We start from the raw sequence: 21,769 nt of genomic DNA on the forward strand, positions 1-21,769 counted from the left end.
GAGAATAGAGTTGTATCTTATTTTCTTTGTGCTCCCAGCTCCTAGCAGAGTACAGAATGAGTGATGACTAGAAGGAAGGGGACAGAGAAAATGAGAGGAAAGAATAATAATAAAAGGAGCACATGTTCTGATTGCCAACCCAGTGGTCTCCCCAGAGGAATGTGCAAACCCCAGAAGGTGTGTACCTAAGACCATCCGTTGGGATTCAGGAAGAAAATATTAAAACCATACCTATTTTGGAAGGTCCATTTGCAAACATTTTCTGACAAATGAGGGAATCAAAAGTTTGGAGTCCCCGGGCTTAGCTGTTTGTGAGGTACTGTGCTAAGCATTTGATATAATTTTATTTAGTGCACCAAAAATCCCATAAGGTATACAGTGTCGTCTGCGTCTTACAGATGAATAAACTGAGGCCTACAGAGGTTAGATGATTTGCCCAACCACGTAACAGCAGAATTAGGGCCCAGACTCAGAGTTGTCTGGCTTAACCACTGCCCATCCTCTCTTTTCTTCTGCACGAGCATTTAGGGTTGTACCTCAGGCACAGTCCAGGCTTAAATAAATGAATTGCATGGAAAATAAATCATACTAGATACATATTAAGGTTATTTTTCATAAGAAAAATTCTGAAAATTGAAAAATTCTGAAAATTATTTTTCATTTTAGAAGCATGTATTGACAATGACAAGCCAAATATACTTATGTGACACATTAGAGTGTTTAGTTCCATTTCTTGACAGAGAAACTAAATAAAGAAGAAGTTATTTGCAGTTGTGCCTAAAGTCAAGCAACTGGTATTCTCATCTTCACATCTTATTACCAAACCACTTTTTTTTAATTAAGATGTATTATACCACAATATCCACCCTTAAATTGTACCATGCAGTGATTTTTACTACATTCACAAGGTTGTGCAAGCATCACTACTAATTAATTTCAGAACATTTTCTTCAACCATTAGCAGTCACTCCCCCTTCCCCCCGTAAGCCCAACCCCTGGAAACCACTAATCTGCCTTCTTTCTCTATGGATTTGCCTATTTTTTGAACAATTTCATGCAAATGGAATCATACAATATGTGGCCTTTTGTATCTGGCTTCTTCATTCTAGTATAACAATTTAAAGGTTCATCCATATTGTAGCATGTAGCAGTTCTTCATTCCTTTTTATGGCTGAATGATATTTCTTTGTATAGTTATACCACACTTCTTGGGTTTTACAATAATGCTTGCTCTGAGCATTCATGTACAAGTTTCTATGTGGACATATGTTTATAATTCTCTAGAATATATATCTAGGAATAGGATTTCTAGGTCATATAGTGACTCTATATTTAATCATTTGAGGAACCACCAAACTGTTTTCCAAAGCAGCTGCATCATTTTACATTCTCACCTGCTGTGTGTAAGAGTTTCAGTTTCTCCATATCCTTGCCCAGCTTATCATCTGTCTTTTTAATTATAACCATCCTCATGGATATTAAGGATAGTTCATTGTGGTTTTGATTTGCATTTCCCTGATGATTAATGATGTTGAGCATAGTTTCATTTCTTTATTGCCTCCCCACTACTTCATTTGAATTTTATTATTTCCATTTCTCTTCTTCCTTTAATGTTTTTCATTGGAGTATGAATCTTATTCTTTTTCTTGTCATATCTGTTTTGCCTTGAAGAACTCTTCAAAGCATATTATATACTCAGGAAATCTCCTATTAGAGATTGCATGGTCTCCCAGGGTACTGAGCTGCTTGTGCCAGTAATTGTAAGAATTTAAGTGAGTTTTCTCTGACAAATTTCTGAAAATCTCCACATTGCATTATTAGCAAGTTTTCATAACCCCCAAATTATGATGGTGATAATGCTTTATTTTTTTAAAAAAGCTTTTCATATTATAAAAATTCTAATAATTTGTTTTTCAAAATGATATTTTCTTAACTTTTTATATCCTTATGAGGCAGAAGAGAGAAGGGAGCAGCAGTCTCACAGGGAACTTTGAGAAAGTAAATGTGAAGGTTTGAATATCTAAAGAATTCCAGTGTGTCTTGGGAAAAAGACTTCTTGAGCACAATTGTTGTTTTCAGATATACAAGAAAATTTAAAAATTGCTTTTGAAATTGTATGCCAGTCCTAGATAGAAACCACACTGCTTGTATGTAATGCTCACACTTTAGCAATGTTGAAATTAGCATTTGTTATCTAATTTGACTTAAGTCAGAAAAATAAAAGGTCTTGAAAATTCCATATACCAATTTCTGAAATATGTCAGTTTTAATATTGAAAGATTATTTGTATTACCCTCTAAAGATGATGATTTGTTGATGTACTATTTAAAAAGACAATATATGCCTGGCACACACAGTGTAGTATGCATCGGTAAAGATGTTTATTGTAACTATGAGACCTATCTGGCATTCAAGCCTTTTGTTTCCGTCTTATTTTCACATTGTATTTGGCAGTTTTTAACACCATTAGTCATTCTCAGTCTTATTGTAAATTGAATGTATTTACTCATAATGTTCACAATGATGAAATTCATCAGTTCCCTTATAAGCTGGACTTTTAAATGGAAAGTTATTTTTTTTAAAAGCTGCTGTGAATTTTTGCATCAGCAAAACCATGCTTTCTCCTTTCTCCTCTATTTTCAGTTCACTTCCAGCTTCTCCCTGTGGCGCTCTCTCTCTCTCTGTGTCTGAATGTCATTCTGCCTATAATTAGTAATCCATATTAAAACCCAACTTTATTCAGTTGGGCCACACTTTGAAGTTACACCTTCAAGAAAATCTGTTTATAATGGGTCCACACCTATAGTACCAGCTGTAGGGACCTGAACGTGCCTTTTGTGGGTCATGATTCAAACCCCGACATTAGGCAACGCACAGATACTGGTTGAGCACCTACAGATGCCAGATATGGGAACAACAGTGGGAGTAGAGACAGTCCGTCATGGTCCCTGCCTTTGTAGCGCTGATGGTCTACCTCTGAACTCTGAAAACAGTTACATAACTGCAGTTGTGTTAAGTGCTGAAAATATGGTACATAATAAAGAGGCTGACCCAGCTTGTGGTCAGAAAAGGCTTCCCTTTGAGAGTGACACAATTTGGGACCTGAAGGCAAAGCATGGTACACAGCAGGCTAGCATGTAACCAAGGCAGATAGGAATTTGATGCTTTTGAGGACCTTAATGAAGGACAGTGTAGCTGGCATGTCAGGAACAAAAGGATCAACATGCATAAGATGAGGAAGATGGTATAGGCAGCATGTAAAGGCATATTAAGGAGCTGGGTCTCAATAAGGGGAGCTGTTGGAGAGGTTAGGGTGAAGGGCTGGCATTTGTTCATAGCCCATAAAATCAAGAAATGCCAAGTGACACTTTGCTCTGTCATTTTCTTCTTTCTGGTCAGGAATATGATTGGAGAAACTATCAGCCCAGTCAGATGAGTGAATCTGAGTTGCAGATGCTGGCAAGCCTACGGCGGCAACAGAATGAAGAACTGGAGGATGTGGGGCCTTCCCATGGCCTGAGTGCATCCCAGGTTGACAACTGTAATGTCAGCATAAGTACCAGCAGTGATGACACAACCACTTGGAACTCCTGCCTGCCACCAGTGAGTCCTGGGCTTTGCATCTTTGTTGTATTGCCTTAAAGAGGAGCAAGCTTCTTTGTAACAATGCCCAGCCTTGATTACAAGACCTAGGGCCAAAATGAGAATGCTCCCTGTGGGAAATGCTGAGTCCATTCTGAAGTACGGTGTTTTAGGACTGGGGGCAAAAGTTAAGAGAAGACATTGCGTTTTCTTAAACTGTCTTATTTATTTTCAGAAAATGTATGTTGAGGGGGGTGTGTGATAAGACCACACATTGAAAAAAGGGAATAATTTTATCAAACACTCTGGGTATCTCATTGTATCCCCAACTCCTAGCATAGACCCTGGCACGTAGAAGGGCCATAATATTTGTTAAATAAAGAATGAATGAACACAAAGGAAAAACTATGAATACACATTAAGTATTACTTCAGATATCAGTGCAGAAAAGAACCTTCTGTAGAGGTTCCCAGAGGCTTCCTGACTCCTCCTTTAGTCTAAAGGACCATGATAGGCACTGTGGGTGCTTGAGAGACACAGATTCCTGGATGTCCACGCAGGTAAATCACTCTGAAATATGACCCGTAATCCTCACAGCTGCCCAGAAGAGGAGTTTAGAGCAGCCTTTAGTCTGTTTTTCAGGTGAAGAAACTAAAACCTGGGACTAAGTTTCCACCTGATCAGTGATGGAGCCCAGGCCAGAGCCAAGCATTTTCACTCGGTCAGTTCTCCACAACACTGTCCTCAAAGATTTACAATTTAATTGGAAAGACAATATATAAACATCAACAGAACAGTCCGTAATATATAAACATCAACAGAACAGTCTGTTACAGCAAAAGAAATGTCATAAGGCAGAATAATGATGATTATAATGTAATTAGTAATAAGAACTACCATTTCTTAAGCACTTGAAGCCATTTAAGCCCTCCATAGGCCCAAGGTGTGTTTACTTAAAAGGCCACATTCAACATCATACCAGGTATATTAAAATACTCCTTCATCCAGATGTAAATATGACTTTTTCACTACACAATTTTTGATGAAGATATTTTAAATTATATAATTTTGACTCAAGCTTATATATAACTATATAAAAGTTGAGTTGAAATACAATTGACAGTGGGCAAATTATACCCTAGGTACTTAAATATTTATTCCTTTTTATTTTACAGTTTTCTTTTTGTCAATTTTTACCAGATCAACATCTTTGTAGGTCATGGAAATTTCATAGGCACTGGCATCTAATACTTTACAAGTGTTATCTGATAAGCACTGCTGAAGTCCCCATTTTCCAAATGAGAAAATCAAGGGCCTTAAGTGATTCCGATGTAGCTTAGCTTGTCACCATGTCTGAGCTCCTAACGACCATGATTTGTGACTTCTTGGTATCTGATTTGATTGTCAAATGAGGGCTACAAGATCCCATGGAAGGTGAGATTTGGAGAGAATTTACAAGTCTTAGGGAGAAGGAGCAGTTCAAATTGACTCTAAAGAGTTGTGAAGAAAAAAAGATGACGTTAATTTTTCAATAGTGTACTTTATCCCCGCCACGCCCCTCCCCCTTGCCAGCCGCCAGATTTCTCATTGCCTTCACTGTGCTTTCAGTTAACAAAACTATTAAGCATACATGTGGCCTCCAGCAGCAGCCTTGGTGTCAAAGAGTATGGGCTTCGCAGCAAAACTATCCCTGTGCTGTGGTTACTCAGAGTATCATTGTAGCCCCTGCTGAGAACATTAAGAGTCAGTTGCAGATTTGCAACAAAATGGAAACATTGCCTTATAAAATAATCCTCAGCAGTCATTTAAACCACAAGGAAGAAAGAGAACAGTGGCCTCCCGATCGAGCTCATTTTGTCATGAAGTAGCACTGAGACCAACATAACAAAGGGCAAGCTGAGGAATAATTATTTATGGACTGAAAAGGCTGAACTTTTGGTTGCCCTGAATACCCTGTTCTCATCACTGTCCTGTTTTGGCAAGGACTAAAGTCTCCTGCATAACTACGACTCTGCTCTAATACTGTATAGCCAGAAATAAACCACTGGTAATGAACTTAATAAGCCCTCTATTTGACTAAAGGAGAAATTGAAAACAATCTGTTCTTTTAGACAGAGAAAATATTGAAATATGAATATCTCTGGTATTCATAAGATGTTTATTATTGCATCAGATTCAGTCTACTCCAAAATCGGAAATATCACCAAATGGAAAACTGCATGCCTCAATGAACTCTGCATCTTGTTGCATGGATACAGTTTAAGTAGAGCAATTTACAAGCCCCGTTGTAGCGTTTCTGAGAACTCATGACTTTCTCTTTAGACATTATATAGGGACGATGAAAAAAAAAGTGCAAGAACTTATAATTATATTTATCGTAATGATATTCTGAAGATTAATTATTATCTTAATGTATTCACTACCCTTTGAATGCTGAAGGGTGTTAACAGAATATTATTTTAATAGTAACATCCCCACTAATAAAAGGAAAGGAAAATAATCATGGTTAATAGAACTATGAAATGAAATGAGGGCATAGACCTGAGTATGTCTAGGGTGTTCAAAAACAAGATGTAATTAGTTTTATCAGTTGTTCCATAGCCTGAAAATATGGCAGACCAGTGAATGATTTCAGGAACATCACCGTATCCAACTTCCCTTCCACACAGCTGATATTCTTTTAGATCTCCATAATTTCCTTGATAGAGCATTCATTCGATAAATATTCAGATTCAGAAACCCCAAGCTCTCTCTCAAATCTAAACCAGTTTCTCCAACTGCCTATTGGGCAGCTTCACCTGGATTTCCATGGCCACCTCAAACTGAACACACCTGATCTAAACTCATCTCTCTCCTCCTCCAACATGTTCTTCTTGTATCTCTGTGAGTGGTGTCACCATCCACCTTGGAACTCAAGCCAGAAATCTGGGGGATGTCTTTACTCTTCCCACTCTTTCGTCCCCTTGGTCTTTAAATCCTAAGAATTCTCTCTCCTTTATACCCCTTAACCCTTCCTTCCTAATGTTACAGCCTTGGCATTTGAATTTTTGCCCAGATTTTTTATCAGTCTCCTCGCCCCTCTCTGCATGCAATCCAAGCACATAGTTGGTGGAGCATACACTTCAACGTCCAGTTGCCAGGGTTCAAATCTAAGTCATGCCAACCACTTAGGATCTGAGACATAGTAAGTATTTAATAGAGATTAGCTATCACCATTCTCTTTGATGATCTTTCTAAAGCCCGGATCTGATCTGTTGTCATCCCCACGTCAAACCCTTCAGTGACTCCCCATTGCTTCCCAAGTTTGGCATACAGGGCCCTCCATGATCTGAGACCTGTCCCCATCTTCAGCCTCATGTCTCACTGTTCCTTACCTTTCACGCCACGCTGTAGAGTGGGTTGTAGTTCCCTAGATGCACTATACACATAACCTTGTACCTGACTATCCCTCAAGACAGCTCTGAAGCCTTCTCCAACCATTCCCTGGGCTTCACTGTGAAGGATATACCTTCCGTTCTGCTTCTAGAGCCAGGAATAGCTCCATAACTCTCAACACATGCTACCGTTACCAAGTGTGCTTTTCTGTCTCCCATTAATTTGTCACACTTTTTTTTTTTTTTTTTGGAGTGCAACAATATGCTATGGACTACGCTGAGTCCTGGGGATACAGATAAGGCTCCATCCAGTCATAAGATGTCCACAGTTTCAGAAGAAAGAAAAGAAAACAGTTCACTGTAACTCAGGGTGGTAGAACCGAGTTAGAGAACACATGAGAGGGAGCAATTAATTCTACCTTTTAGGTTCAGAGACACTATCACAGAGAAGGCAACATTTAAGCCAGAGCTCAAGAATGAGTGCAAATTCATCTTGTAGACAAGAGGGGGAAAGGAATTCCAAGATCTTAAAAAGAGTAGAATGAGACAGCTAAGTCTGAGGGAGGGAGTGTGGAATCTGTCCTTTAGGAAGATAATCTCCTCTTAGTCCCTTTAATTCACCCTTGATTTGAGCAGGACTTAATATGAGTTTTGACTTCTTGTCTCACCACCACTACCCACTCCCCAGCCGACATACACACAGCCAGAACTACTGTATATTTTAGCTGTATTGTGCAACTTCCCATCACCAACTGAGCCACATCCTTTTTTCAGATCATGTTTTTGCTTGTTTTCTTTCCTTAGCCTGGAATCTCCTCCACCTTCACTACCTAGTATACAATTTTATGTGTTTTCGAAGGTCTACCTCAGATGTTAACACTTCATAAAACCTTCCCCAACCCTCAACCCACTTTAAGTAGAATTATTTGCTTTCTTCTTTGGATTCCGGTTATCTTCAAGTCCTATTATATATACACTTACCACATTGAACAACCATTTTTATTTATGTCCCCCAGGTCTGATTGTGAGCTCCTTGAAAGGGATACCACAATCAGTATTCTTTATACTTTCCATGTTGAGCACAGAGTCTGGCAGGAGATTGGCATTCAGTTGTTGCTTGTTGTCAGTCGTTAGTTGAATGAGTGAGTCAATCAACAATATTTAAAAATTCCTTTTTTACTCTAAAATAAGGTAATTTTCATTAAAACTTCATAATGTACATGCTTTGCTTAATAAAGCCTGAACAATGCAGGTAACATTTTATATTCTTTTTAATAAATGGTTATTAAATATACATACAAAGGAAAGATCTCCCTTGAGACAGAGCTTGATAACCAACATAAGAAAAGGAGATTTAGGCAGGCTACATTCAGCCTAGCAGCTTTGCCTGATGACTTCACACACAGTGCACTCTAAAACCAGAAAGCCCACGGAGAGTAAAATGCATGAGTCTTTAGCAAAATCTATTGTGCTTGCCACAAGCGTTGATTCCTCAGCATCTGTACAGTTCAGAGTAATATGTACTGTTTAAAAGTTGTTTAGATATAATAAATTAGTCATTTTAAAGGATAATTAAATGTAACCATATTTCTCCTAGCAAATTGGCTTTTGTAGGCTTTTCTTGCTAAATAAATCAAGCCCACTGAGAAATCCATTGGCCGTTGACAGACAAATTTTTCAAAGTTTTTAACTTAGAACCAAATTCAATTAAAACAATACTTTACAATTTCCGTGGAAACCAGGCTATAAATAATCAATTTGGGAGGGTTTCTGTTAGCAGTAGCCCTCATGAGATTTATTCAAAAACTGGGCTTTAGGCATCCTTCCGAGGAAGCAAAGAGTTAGTTATAATGGATTTTTAAGTGAATTTAATTTTGGTGAGGGATTTTGATTGGCAGTGGTATAAAACCATGTCTTATTATATGTGTGTATGTTGTATATGTGTGCTTTTCTTTTATAAGAAAAAGGAAAAGCTATTAACAGGCATGATGGCTTCATATGGTGATCAAAAGAATATGAGCTCTAAGCAAAGCCAACCTGGGCTCACATCCCAGCTCTGCCATTTACTGGCACGATCACCTGTAAAATGGGACTAATGAGAGGGCCTTCCTCATACTAGCATTGTGAGAATTAAATGAGTACATGGAATGCATATCTCAGTGCCTGGCAGAGTGAGCTCACGTAAATTGTAAACTGCTGCTCCCCCAAGGTTATTCTTCTCAAAGGACCATTTGAGTGATCAGAAAATATTTCTGGAAAAGATTTTCCCTTTTTATGACAACCAAGGGCTGTAAGGGTGGCCACTGATTCTGTTGTGCTTGTTTAAAAATGAGTGCTTAATCCAGACTGACCCCCTCGGAGCTTTACAAATAAACTCTTAGTATGTCATTATTTTTCTGTTCCACCTCTTACCTAGATTTAAAAAGGCATCCCTAATGTGCATGCTACCCAAGCAGATGCCCCAAAGCCGTTATGAATCTTCAAGTTAAAAAAAAAAAAGTTCACACAACCTCATATCAAGCACTCAAGTCTCTTCAGCTTGGAAAAAGAAAAAAAAATAGTTTATCTCATGCATCCATCAACATGGCACATTGCAGAGGATAATATTGGGGAAAAATAAAGCAAGATGCACTTAAAATTGTAAGCATATGGTGAGGTTCCCAGACAGGTTATTTATAGTCTTGATTAACCTTGCAACATTATTGCCATTTTCATAGGTTTCACATAACAACATAAAAATATTGCCCTTACCTTTTCACATGGCAGAATTATCTTATCTCCTGTTCTTTTAGTTAGCTTTCACTTCTTTCCCTCACCCCCAAATTTCTAGCAGCTTGAAAAGCAAAGCTTTTCACTGAAAAGCAAGCTGCTGCTGCTCAGTGGTAGTTAATTTTTATGAGTGCTGTTTTCCCGGCACTAGTGCATAGCAACAGCGCCACCAAATGGCTGAGTTCCCTCGTTTCTAGGATCTGCTCCATTTCTTTGCTCATGGTTTACATGATGGCTCCCAGCTGCTGTGTGTTCAGTATATGATAGATTGGCATTTCAGGTTCTTTTAGTTAAAAGGTCTTGATTTGTTCCAAGCTACAGGTTTGTTAGCTTCTCACCTCTCTTTGGGTGTAATAAGTTTTCTTTTAATTCTGGAACTACAGAGGTAAGTAGTTGATTGTGCTTATGGTGTCCTTATACAACTATTGAAATTATATACAAAAACTAATACTAGAGTCAGTGTAATATCTATGCTGTCAGGAGGAAATATTGAATGTGCAAACTGTTCTGTGTTTAGTGGCTGTGAAAGTCACCCTATGAAATAAACTTTTCCTATTATATATTTAATTTTTTCCCCAAATTTAGCATTATGGCAAAAATTATTTTCATTAATTTTAAATATATAGTGACATCATGAGAATGAAATGAAATTAATTTATAATGAGAAGGTACTCATATGTTTCAAACAAATGTATTTTGGGACCACTTTTTTCCTGCCATCAGCTAAACTGATTTTGTCATGTTCAAGATTCAGAAAATTAGGAATTCACCCCTCTACGTGATCTGAACTGAATTAAGCACTATAGCATAGTGGTTCAGGGGGTGAGACTGCCTGGGTTCAAATTCTGTCTCCACTGTTTCCTGGCTGGCATGACCTTGGTTTAACGCCCGGTGTCTGAATTTCCTCTTTTGTTAGGTGGAGTTATTAATCCTATTTCATAGGGTTGCTGTGAGATCAAATGAGATAATATCTGTAAAGAATTTAGCATAGAGTACGTGCTCAATAAATATCAGTTACTGCTGATACTTGTTATTTGCAGATATTGGTTGCATCGCTTTGTCACCTCTTGTGGTAGTCTCTACATAGGGCTGATTACAAAAATCGAGGGGAAAGGATTTCATTTTATTTTATTTTTGCTACTGGCACTTTCACAAGATATTACCCACCAAAAGTAGGTTTACTGTTACATATAGAAACATACCCATCTGTGGACCAGGACAGACAGTCACATGGACCCTGCCTGTGTTCTGAGAACTTTTAGAAAGCATAGGCACATTCACATTCATTATGATTGGAGGAAAGCAAAAAATACCTCCTCCATGAGAAAGTTCTGCCCTTTCAAAGCATCAAAGAAAAATTCTAGGAGCTGAAATATTTTGAAGGAGCTTTTTACTGCATCATTGCCATAATCCCTTCTTGCCAGAGTCTGGTTATGAAATTGGGAGAGCGATGTAAAGAAAGGGAATTGGGAGCTACCCAGTCTTATGTGGCACCCACTCCAAAACAAGACTTGCGTTCTTTTCCAACTGAGCGTTATAGTAGGGTTCCTTTACATTTATAAATTAGAAGTCTCCACTACAGTATGTACTATTACATTTAAGTTGGATATTATATATGACATTTGGAATTTTTTTAAAATTTGGTAACAACTTTGTAGTTAGTGCTCAGTAGAAGAAGCCAGATATTCAGACCAAATTCCATTGCCCTACAATAATTTTAACTGAAGTTTTCTGTTCTCCATTCTGTCTATCCATGTCAGCAGTTCTTGCTACTTTGAAACATTTCCATTGGATATAATTTTATTTTCTAACACTTAAAAATGAGTATCAGTGTGAATATTTATTGATTGTGTTCTTAATTTTTTAGTCCTTGTATCATGGAATCTGTTTTTTATGAGTGTGTGCAAAGACAGACTAAGTATCAGCTGATTCACAGACAAGAAAAGAGTGTAACCATTTTTGTTCTCCAAGGAATGGAGAGAGTCATTTGGAATAGGGTGTGGGAGACGGGTTTAAATGAAAGTAATGGTATAAAATTAAGAAAATGGAAATTTGGCTGAATTTCAGGTCTGTGATGCTTAGAGAATTATGGAAATGCCTCTGAAAATAAATAGGTGAGTTCATTTCACTGGAGGCCTGAAATACTGGAAGAATATCAATGAATTTATAATAGGGAGTATTTCTGCACCAGTGTGAGTTGGTCTAGAGAACCTGTTTGGCCCTTTGCTTGCTAATTTATTTTTTGCCCTGAAATAATAAAGCCTAAATCATAGAACTAAATTTCACTTGCAAATTGCTGAAAGTCTTATTTCTCCAGTGAGATCAAATATGTCTTATGACATGTTTTTCCTTCCACTGTTTTCCCAGCTGTTGTTTCTTATTACTGAAATGGTGATGCATTGATATTGGTTCAATTACCAAAGTATCTGAGTGCATTTAAATTCATGGTGCATCACAGGTAGTCAGGCTGAGTGTGATTATCAGACAGGGTATGTGATTTAAATTAAAGGAACACTTCCAAGAGATTATGTATAGAGGAAGACAGTTTACTCTGAAGAATTCCCATCACCTACATCGTTAATATTTCAGGGCACATTAAAATAAGGAATATGTGAAAAATAAGGAATAGCTGCCCTATTTATACAGGCATGTTTTCTCCACTACTTTCATCTATTGGGGTCAGCTATTTGGATCCGCATTATGGATAAGAAGCCTTAACACCATTGGATAAGAAAGTAACTGAAGCCCTTTGGATGCTATTCAAAAATGCATACCAAATTCCAACTTGTGAGTTTAAAAAGTAAATGTTAAAACTGATTTTTCTTATTAGAGTTACTTGCTTGCTAATCACATAGAAAAAAATACCTTGAGTTGACGTTCGAAAAGAGAATTTATATCAGATTTAATAGAATTTTCTCCTTTTACAGAACAAAAAGAAAGTTCCATCGGAGGCAAGTGTTTAAGACAGGCTACATGGCCTGTAGTGGTGAGCTATGTTTTGGAATAGACAGTAGATTAAAGGCTTTTTTTTTTTTAACATGGGCAGGCACCGGGAATTGAACCCAGGTCTCCGGCATAGCAGGCGAAAACTCTGCCACTGAGCCACCATTGCCCTCCCACTTAAAGGATTTTTATGGGGGAGCGGGTGGGTGTGATGTTTTAGTTTCCTGGACTGCACAAGCAAATACCATAAAATGGGTTGGGTTAAGCAATGGGAATTTATTTGCTCATAGTTTGAGGCTGGGAAAAAGTCCAAATTACTGTGTCATCAAAGTAATGCTTTCTTCCTAAAGACTGTGGCATTCTGGGGCCAGCTGCTGGTGATCCATGGTCTTTGGCATATCAGATGACAAGGCACATGGGAGCATCTCCTGATCTATCCCTTCTCTTCCGGATTCCATTTATGTTCAGCTTCTTACTTCCTGTGGCTTTCTCTCTTGCGTCTAAATTTCATTCCACTTGAAAAGTACTCCAGTAATAAGATTAAAACCCATCCTAATCAGGCTGGGCCACACCTTAACTAAAGTAACCTTATCAAAAGTTGCAATTTACAATGGGTTCACACCCACAGGAATGGATTAAATTTAAGAACATGGTTTCCTGGGGTACATATGGCTTGAAACTATGACGGGGTGGGGGCGGGGATTAGATTTCACATTTTTATTAGGTATTAGCATTACTTTTTTTTAGCTCATTAATGCTTTTTAATGAGGTTTTATTATACACGGGGGAAAATGACCACTTGACCTGAGATTAACATGTATTGTTTTCATTAATGATAGTAGAAGTTATTCTTGGAAACTTGCTAAAATTGAGGCAAACATTATTTCTATCTCTCTGGATCTCTGAGTTATTGCCATTGCTTGCTATGAAGCATGAGTTCTGCAAGTTGTCTAGTTTTGTTTTGCTTTATCTAGAAACGCCAACCAATATTAGCAGCATGAAATTCCCACAGGGTAGAGGATTCCAATACATGAGCTATAGTTATACCATAAATACAATCAAGTCCAATGACTGGCCATTAAACCTGTGTTTTATCATTGATCTCTCTTATTATTTGCTAGATCTTCTGTAAAATAGAACAACCCTTTCTTGCGGGGCATTTCTCAGGAAGAAGCTACGGTAACGAGAGTACATGAGAATATATACATAAAGAGTTTGTGCTGCTTTAATACCTCACAGACATATTAATTGTCTCTTACAGCCCGTCAACCAGGGTCGTCACTATCAGAAAGAAATGAATCCACCTTCTCCTTCTAATCCCCGGTAAGATTCATAATACTAGATGTTTTTTTTAAAAAAAAAAACAAGATAATACTGAATGTGTATTTTTCTCAATTTAATTAAATTGTTTTCCAAAACTTCCAACAAGCTTCCAAAGATCTTTTCTCTAGCCATCTACTCTTCTTGTACACACTGGTGCAGCGGTTAACTTACTACCTAGGTTTAAATAGCGCCTCTACCTCTTACCAGCTGTGGGACTTTTGAGCAATCCATTTAACTCAAGGTAATTCCATTTTCCTTTTTTTTTCCTTCCCACCTACAGGCAGGAATAATAATTGCCTCATAGTGTTTTTGTGAGGATCAAATGAGCCAATGCATGAAAAATTCTTCCTACAGTTCCTGACATATAGCAAACTCTCGCTAAGTGTCAAATACATTCATTATTATTTTATTCACATTTGACGTTTAGTGCATTTTCAATGAAAAACTGTTTTTTATAATATTCTGCCTTGATAAATTACCTTTAATTTATCAATATGCTTATGTGAGTTTAAATGGCCATTCTTTTTCTTTACAATTTCAAAAGTTTATAATGACAAAATTATTTTACATCAAAATGTCTTTGGCATATGAGTCATTTGTTAATATAGAAAAACTTATTTTAGACTCCTTAAGTACAAGCAAATTTGAATTCAAGTTCTAAGCTATATGTAGTATTATTCAGCTTTCTAGCAAGTTCAATTACGTAAGCTAGTTTATCAGTATTAATCAGCATCACTTTAGCACCATTTATTATGCACTGGAATTTTATTTAAAAGTCAGTCTAATTCAGGGGTGAAAGTCTCCCTAACAACGTGGGGCATGACTCCTGGGGATGAGTTTAGCTCTGGCACCGAGGAATCAACAACACCTTCCCCACCAAAAGGGGGAAAAAAGCGTAATAAAGTAAGACACCAGTGGCCAAGAGAAACTAAATAGAATTAAGAGGCTATTCTAGAAGCTACTCTTTAGGCAAGCTTTAGTTAGATAATACTAATTGCCATGGTTTGCTAAACCCCAACCAACATCACTCCTGTTAACTCTTAAGAACACCTAGAGCTCAAACTGAGACTCAATAAAATTTCCATGTACTGTTTTCTTTCTGGGAACCTATAATTTCCAGAGTTCCCAGGCCAGATAAATCCTGAAACCTAGAAAGACCAGCCTTTCCAAGATTACCAATTTATTCCATCTGCCTGTCCTTTATGGACATCCCTTCTCAACAAGAATAAATCAGAATGGACATTGCCTAAAGATCCCTGTAGACTGAGGAAGGATCAAAGGAAAAGGTGGAGTTATAACAAAGAAAATAGGATTTAACAAACAACCTTGACTGCTGAATCGCTATATTGGTTTTTCTTCTAGCCTCCAGTGTTTTGGAGCAGCTAGAAGGAAAAATCTGAAATAGTGGAATGGTAGCCCGGACAAACTCTGGGATCTGTTCTGTTACTATTGTTGAAATGTGCTTTGGAAATTATTGCTTTTTCTCTTTTTTTGTATGTGTATTATATTTCATAATTAAAAAAAACATTTTACTGATGTGCGAGAACATGTTTTGAGATTTTTAAAAAAATAAATTATTTGACAACAATCCTTAAAATGTTAAAAAAAAATTTTTTTGTAAGTCAGTGTATCTTGGCTTCCCCCCACAGTAACAAAGAACCTGTGGGGGGAAGCCAAGTTACTGTGGTGTTAACTAAATATATTCGTCAAGTTATCTCACCTAAGTTATGAGTTGTGCCATGGAATGGACCAAAGCTAAAGATAGCACTGTAGTTCTGCCTCCAGGGTTTGGTATCTATTATACAGTGTCTGAGTTAAGACTCTTTGGTTGTACATCCAAAAACAACTTAGCTAATCTTAGAGAGAGAGAGGCAGGAAGGATTGGTTTTATAAGAATACAGAGCTGTACCCTGGAACCAAGAGCAGGCAGGCCTCAGGAGGGCCCAGACACTAGGAATTAGAAAGGTGAGAGGCAGCCAGGTTAAATCCTTGCTCCATCTTTCATCTCTGCTTGCCTTCTTCTGTCTGCTTCATTCTGCTCTCTAAGAACCTGCTTTCTCCATTTCCTAGTACACATATGGCAGGATATGGCTGCCTCACACTCCTCAGTTTACATGTTACAATTCAAGGTACATAATGAGGCTGACAGGCAACGTCAGAATCCCTATTCCTACTTTCCAGGAGAGAAAAAATGACAGTGGCCAAGCTTCTTGGGTCAAGTATCCACTTCTAGTCCAGTCAGCAGTGACCAGCAATGTAAAACTAACATGGCTGCCAAGTGACTACTTAAGAGTTTACAGGAGTTTTAATGGGACCCAAGATATTAATGATATAAGTGGAGTAAATGTTCTTTATTTGGAATCTCTTCTATATATTCCTGATCTATCTGGTCATTCTTTCATGTTACCTAATAGAAATTATCACTATCATAAATGGATATAATGAGGAGTTCAAAATTGAGGTTATAATTTCAGCCTATATAAAAAGGGTATTGAACATTATTAAAATTAGTTGTGTCTTGCTCTTGGAATCTTGCTGCTTACCTAGATTTGATTCATAAACTGTTGTTTTCTATTTATGAGTAAACATTTGAATTAACCAAAATCCAACATTGGTCCAAATTATAACAAATTCAGATTTGTAGCATGTACAATTGAAAGCAATAATCTGCGTTAAAAAGTGGAGCCCTCTGTTTCGATGAAGGAGATAGGGGGACTAATTCTGCCACTGACCCAGTATATGGTTTCAGACAAATCTCTCCACTCTGCAGACCTCACTTAATGTATGAAATCCCTCATCTATAAAATAAAGGGTTTGAGTCACAGGCACTCTGCATTCATTTTCAGCTTATGATTCTGTGACTTTGATGAGACTAATTATAGACTTTACATAGAAAAATTATTCCCACCATGTAAAGGTCACATTACTTATTTTTTTTTCTGCCCTATATAGAAAACATACTTCATAAATATTGAATGAATGAATGAATGAATATTTATAGGTGTGGCAGTATGAGACTTAAGTAACTCTTTTAAAATATGATTCCAAAATACAGAATATAATGAAAATAGAATAAGGAAAAGATACCAATAAACAACATATTTTATACAACAAACTAAATGTTCATTCATTTAGTAAAAAAATAATTTATATTTTCACATATTGGAAAAAAAATCAAATTTTAAAGCAAAAAAAAAAAAAAAATGCCATCAACCCCCATTTGCCAGCAGGTTAACCATCAATTTCCTAGAAAATTATTATATAGCTATTCAGAAAACCATATGTAGCTGGCTCTTGGCTCATAAATCCAGAAGCTTGGAGAATTGGCAGGAAGGCATTATTGGGTCATAAATTAAAAAGATGATAAAATTATGAGGTCAGCATATATCATCATATAAAAATGGGATAAATTGTATCATGTAATACCCATAATTTAACTTAAAATCGAAAGCTATGATTCTTAAGATTGTATTTATTATATATCTTACAAAAATAGTATCTGTGCCAAACTTTAAAATTAAACTTTAAAGTTAAAGGATACTGATAGTTAATATGAAAAAAATATATAAGAAATGGGAAGGTAAGTTTCTAAGTCTCCCCTTTTGGCTAAACCAGTATCATGAATCCTGGATTGAAAATTCAGCAAATGAAAGCTCTGAACAGAAGGAAAAGCAGATGGTCTCTTGATTTCCTAAATGAAATGTGGTTGTAGTCACAGTGCTCCAAACATGGCGGGATGTGGGAAGGCGGGTGCCTGGATGGCCACTGAGAGGAGTCCACAATGGTGGTCATTTGGGAGGTGGAACTAATACACTGAGCTTCAGTGAACTCTCTGCCATTACTCTGTAGACCCAGGAACCTAAGAGTTTTAATTTCACAGACTCATGTGCACATTTGTGTATGTATTTAGAGAGGCAGCTTTTCAGTTAACTTTGTTAATGTATCACAACAGTCAATATCCCCAAAGTCTTTTATTTTATTTGGCAAGATTTTTATTTTTGCAACAGTATTATCTTATTAGTTTTGTGTGTTTAGGACTAAAATTAAAGACAGAAAGATAGTATACAATCCACAAAGCAGGCACATTTGAGTTTTAAAGGGTTGACTCTGGGATAAAAGTAGTTAAAACACTGCATGTTTTTTTTTTCCCCTCATGGTAAAATAGTTCACTTACACTCACAGGGCGGTGGTACTTAACATTGAATTAGGGTTGAATACAACAGTAACCATTTTCCTGAGAAGTTTACAATCTAGGAATTGAAATACATATGGTTCACCTCATCATAATTCCTCGAGGGTCTGCATTTGCATCAAAGCCATTTCCCTTACATTGTTAGGCATATGTGTGATATCTCCCATTATTTTTCCCAGGCATACTGACTGTACTTAAGCAGCATCTCAGACTCTAGGGCCCTTGCCTTCAGCAGCCAACACCCCCTCTCGGGGCACTGACAGCCTCTATGACAAAGTGCAGAAATGGCTAACATAATCTAATACAATTTAAACGAGTATGGGGTAGGAGGAAACAATTTCACAGTTCATTCATGTTGAGAAATGTTTCCTAGCATGTAAACTTAGCATGCTGCCAAACAGAGCAAAATGGATGCCGTTTGCATCCTACAGTCATTTATTTTAAAATGCTATCTATATTGGTGTGCAGGATTTAGAGCTGTCCCTCAGGCACATCTATTTATGTTTATTTAGATTCTTCAGAATGGCTCAAGATATTTTTTTGCTCAGGAATGGGTTTTGTGAAATAAGCTGTGATTATGTTGTAGTTGTCTGTTCGTATGGATGGAGTCGATAACCAGTCTTTCGTTTCAAATGATGATTATACTTGCTATTTTTGCAGCTCATTGGAAAATTAGGAAGAGGCAGGAATGTAGTCAAAGGATCTGTGAGGTTCTAAATGTTTATGGAAACAAATTATATAGAAAGTAATTCTAGAATGCCCAAGCAGTAATGAATAGCATGATTTTCTGAAGTGTTTGCTTATGATTTATCACTTATCTCTATTTTTTTTTCTAAATGTCATGGCAGATCATGTTAGGGCTTGAATCTTTTGCAGCTTTGCCACATGTTTGGATGATATGCACATACTTATACTTATAACTATAATTATCTGATAGAGTCCTGCAGACTTTGACAAATGATTAATAACCGCTGCCCTTAGTTCACACTGGCTTAGCCGGGCTGACTGAGGCAGGCCGGTCTGTCGTCATAACCTACATGCACTGCACTGGACTGATGACCGTGGCGTCATTTTTCTTGTCTCTCCAATTGTCAGGCCTCAGGGAACTAGCCAACCTGATGTGCCTCTCCTCTATTGCTTAACCTTCTTTTTCCTCCTGACATTAAAGACACAAAATATATAAATGAATAAAATGGAGTACAGAATTTACACCATCTTCTGGACAGCTAAGATCATCTTCAGATTTGGACCATCTAGAAATAAGTAAGTCAGATTTTTAAGAGAAGCATAATAAATATTCCTCCTTTAGACTAAGGTGTGATAGGATTTCCTTACTAACAAAGCAAGCATTTAGTTTCTCTAAATGTAGTGGTATTCTTGTTTTCTGGACTTTTGCGTTAAATCTTTAGTGATTTGTTTATAAAAGGGAAGCCTTCAGATTTTGTTTTTCTTTCACCATTTCTCTTGCTGGCTTTAACCAGTTCACATAGCTCCATTTCCACACGTTCACACCTGCTCTTTGAGGGCAGTGTCCGTCTTCAGAACCCACACGTTTGGTTCAAAGCTCCTTGGCTGAAGACCTATCAGTCTGTTTTCCAAGCTCACCAAGGGTGGCGTGGTGCCTCCTTCCTCCTGTGTTCAGCGCTTGCCTGACATGAGCAGGAGCTCTGCCAGCATTTGCGTTGAGTGAGGAAGTGAGTGGAGGTATGCCCAAGTGCCATGAAGAAATGAAAATCTTCATCCTGAATGTTAACCAGTTAAATTTCAGATTTTTTTTCCCTGTCTTAGTAAGAATTGCCCTTTCTTTTTCTGGAAATAGGAGAACAATGGTATTGCTTTTCTCGCAACCAGGATACAGTTGCATTTTTATGAGAAGACCTTGTTTTGACAGAGTTTAAATCTAATTTCCATGCATGTCCCACTTTCTGCCAGTCCAAAGATGGATAAGTACTGGTAACCCATGGAATGGCCCTAATTGTTAATACATAATATTTAAAATAATAGCTTCCAATATCTTCCATATTCCGATGACTCAAATTTATTTCTCCTGCTCCTCCCCTGAATTCCAGACTCATCTATCTGGCTGTCAAGTTGACAGGTATCCACTATCTAATGCAGACTTCAAATCCAAGCATTCAAAATGTAATTTAATTTCCTCCCACAAACCTATTCTTTCTTCAGTCTTCCCATTCTCAAAAAAAATACCACCATCATCTATCTCCCCTTTGCTCAAGCCAAGAACGAAGAGTCCTCATTTTTCTATCCCACCCAGATGTCTAGCTTCAGCAAGTTGCACTGACACTACTCCAAGCATAATATAAACCAAATCCAGCCACTTCTATTTTCAAACTACCATCCTATCCCAGGTTGCCATCATCTCTCACCTAGACAAATGCCATTGCTCTGCTTGGCATCTCTGCTTCTTATGCCCCTGCAGTCTCTTTTTCACCCAGCAACCACAGTGGTGTTGCTGCACCTGAATCAGATCCAGGCATTCCCCCATGTAAAATCCTCCCAGTGGTTTCCCATTGCTCATAGGGTCAAATCGTGCTCCTTACTCTGACTTGCAAGGCCCTGGACACTCACCTCTCAGACCATGTTTCATACCATGGTGAGCCTTACTCACTGTGTGCCCAACACCACACCTTCTCACTTTCCCACACTCCAAGCATGGCCCCACCTTAGGATCTTTGCATGAGATTACCCCTATGCCTGCAGTTCTCTTGCCTAGATGGCTACACAGCTGTCACCTCCTCTCATTCAAATCTCCACCTAAACATCATCTCCTCAGAAAGGCCCTTTCTTAGCATCCAACCTGCAATAGCCCCCCATCTCATCACATTCATTACATTATCTTCTTTTGTTTTCACCATAGTATTCCTCATTACTAAAATTTTCTGGTTTATTGTCTGTAAACACATGCACTCATGCACATACACATCTCCGGAATGCTATGCATGCGTGTAGGGACCTCTCTCTGATTCAATATATCCCTAACTCCTCAAATAGTGCCAACCACATAGGAGACACTCAACAACTGTGTGTTGAATTACTCGAATCTCATCACACAAAAATAAAATTTCCCCATCTCTCTACCATAGCTACATCATTGTGTATTTAACTGCTAACTAGAACCCATGAGCACTCAAATACTTTGTTCCCTTGAGGATGTCTGGAGTCTGACACTATTCCTATTTCTAATAAATCCCTTTCATGAATTTGTTTTAAATGATCCCTTAAAAGATGTGCATAGTCTAAAACCTCTGCCATATCCATATTTTAAACCTTTAAACGGGGACAGTTTTCTGGTGTGTTCTCCTCGTAGTCTTATTGGAAACTTTCTCTACATACCTATTTCCCATTTTATGGAATTGGGATGCCACCTGCTAGAAATCTGCTTGGGTTGCTTGCAGAAGGTATACTTCAAAGAATCTGGATAAGCAAATGGAAAAAAAATAAAGTGTGTGTGTGTGTGTGTGTGTGTGTGTGTGTGTGTGTGTAGAGAGAGAGAGAGAGCAAGAGAGACTGTGAGCCTGTGATGCTGGTACCCTCTGAAATTCAAGGGATTCCTTGTACATCCTGCTCC

The 21,769-nt window shown here is 37.7% G+C and overlaps 1 protein-coding gene across 8 annotated transcripts in view; it reads left to right on the forward strand.

Annotated features, from left to right (window-relative positions):
* CFAP20DC (CFAP20 domain containing) overlaps nt 1–21,769 on the forward strand; it is a 301,331-nt gene that overhangs the window by 240,729 nt on the left and 38,833 nt on the right. For all 8 annotated transcript variants that reach the window (XR_013162683.1, XM_077128821.1, XM_077128819.1 and 5 more), the window contains 2 exons: nt 3,400–3,603; nt 13,930–13,991. Coding sequence is in view for 7 of the 8 variants with exons in the window: in XM_077128821.1 (XP_076984936.1) it covers nt 3,400–3,603; nt 13,930–13,991 (266 nt within the window). In the remaining variant the exon portion in view is untranslated. The remainder of the gene's footprint in view (nt 1–3,399; nt 3,604–13,929; nt 13,992–21,769) is intronic.

The sequence above is a fragment of the Tamandua tetradactyla genome, chromosome 15 (genome assembly GCF_023851605.1).
Source record: "Tamandua tetradactyla isolate mTamTet1 chromosome 15, mTamTet1.pri, whole genome shotgun sequence".
Taxonomy (NCBI): domain Eukaryota; kingdom Metazoa; phylum Chordata; class Mammalia; order Pilosa; family Myrmecophagidae; genus Tamandua; species Tamandua tetradactyla.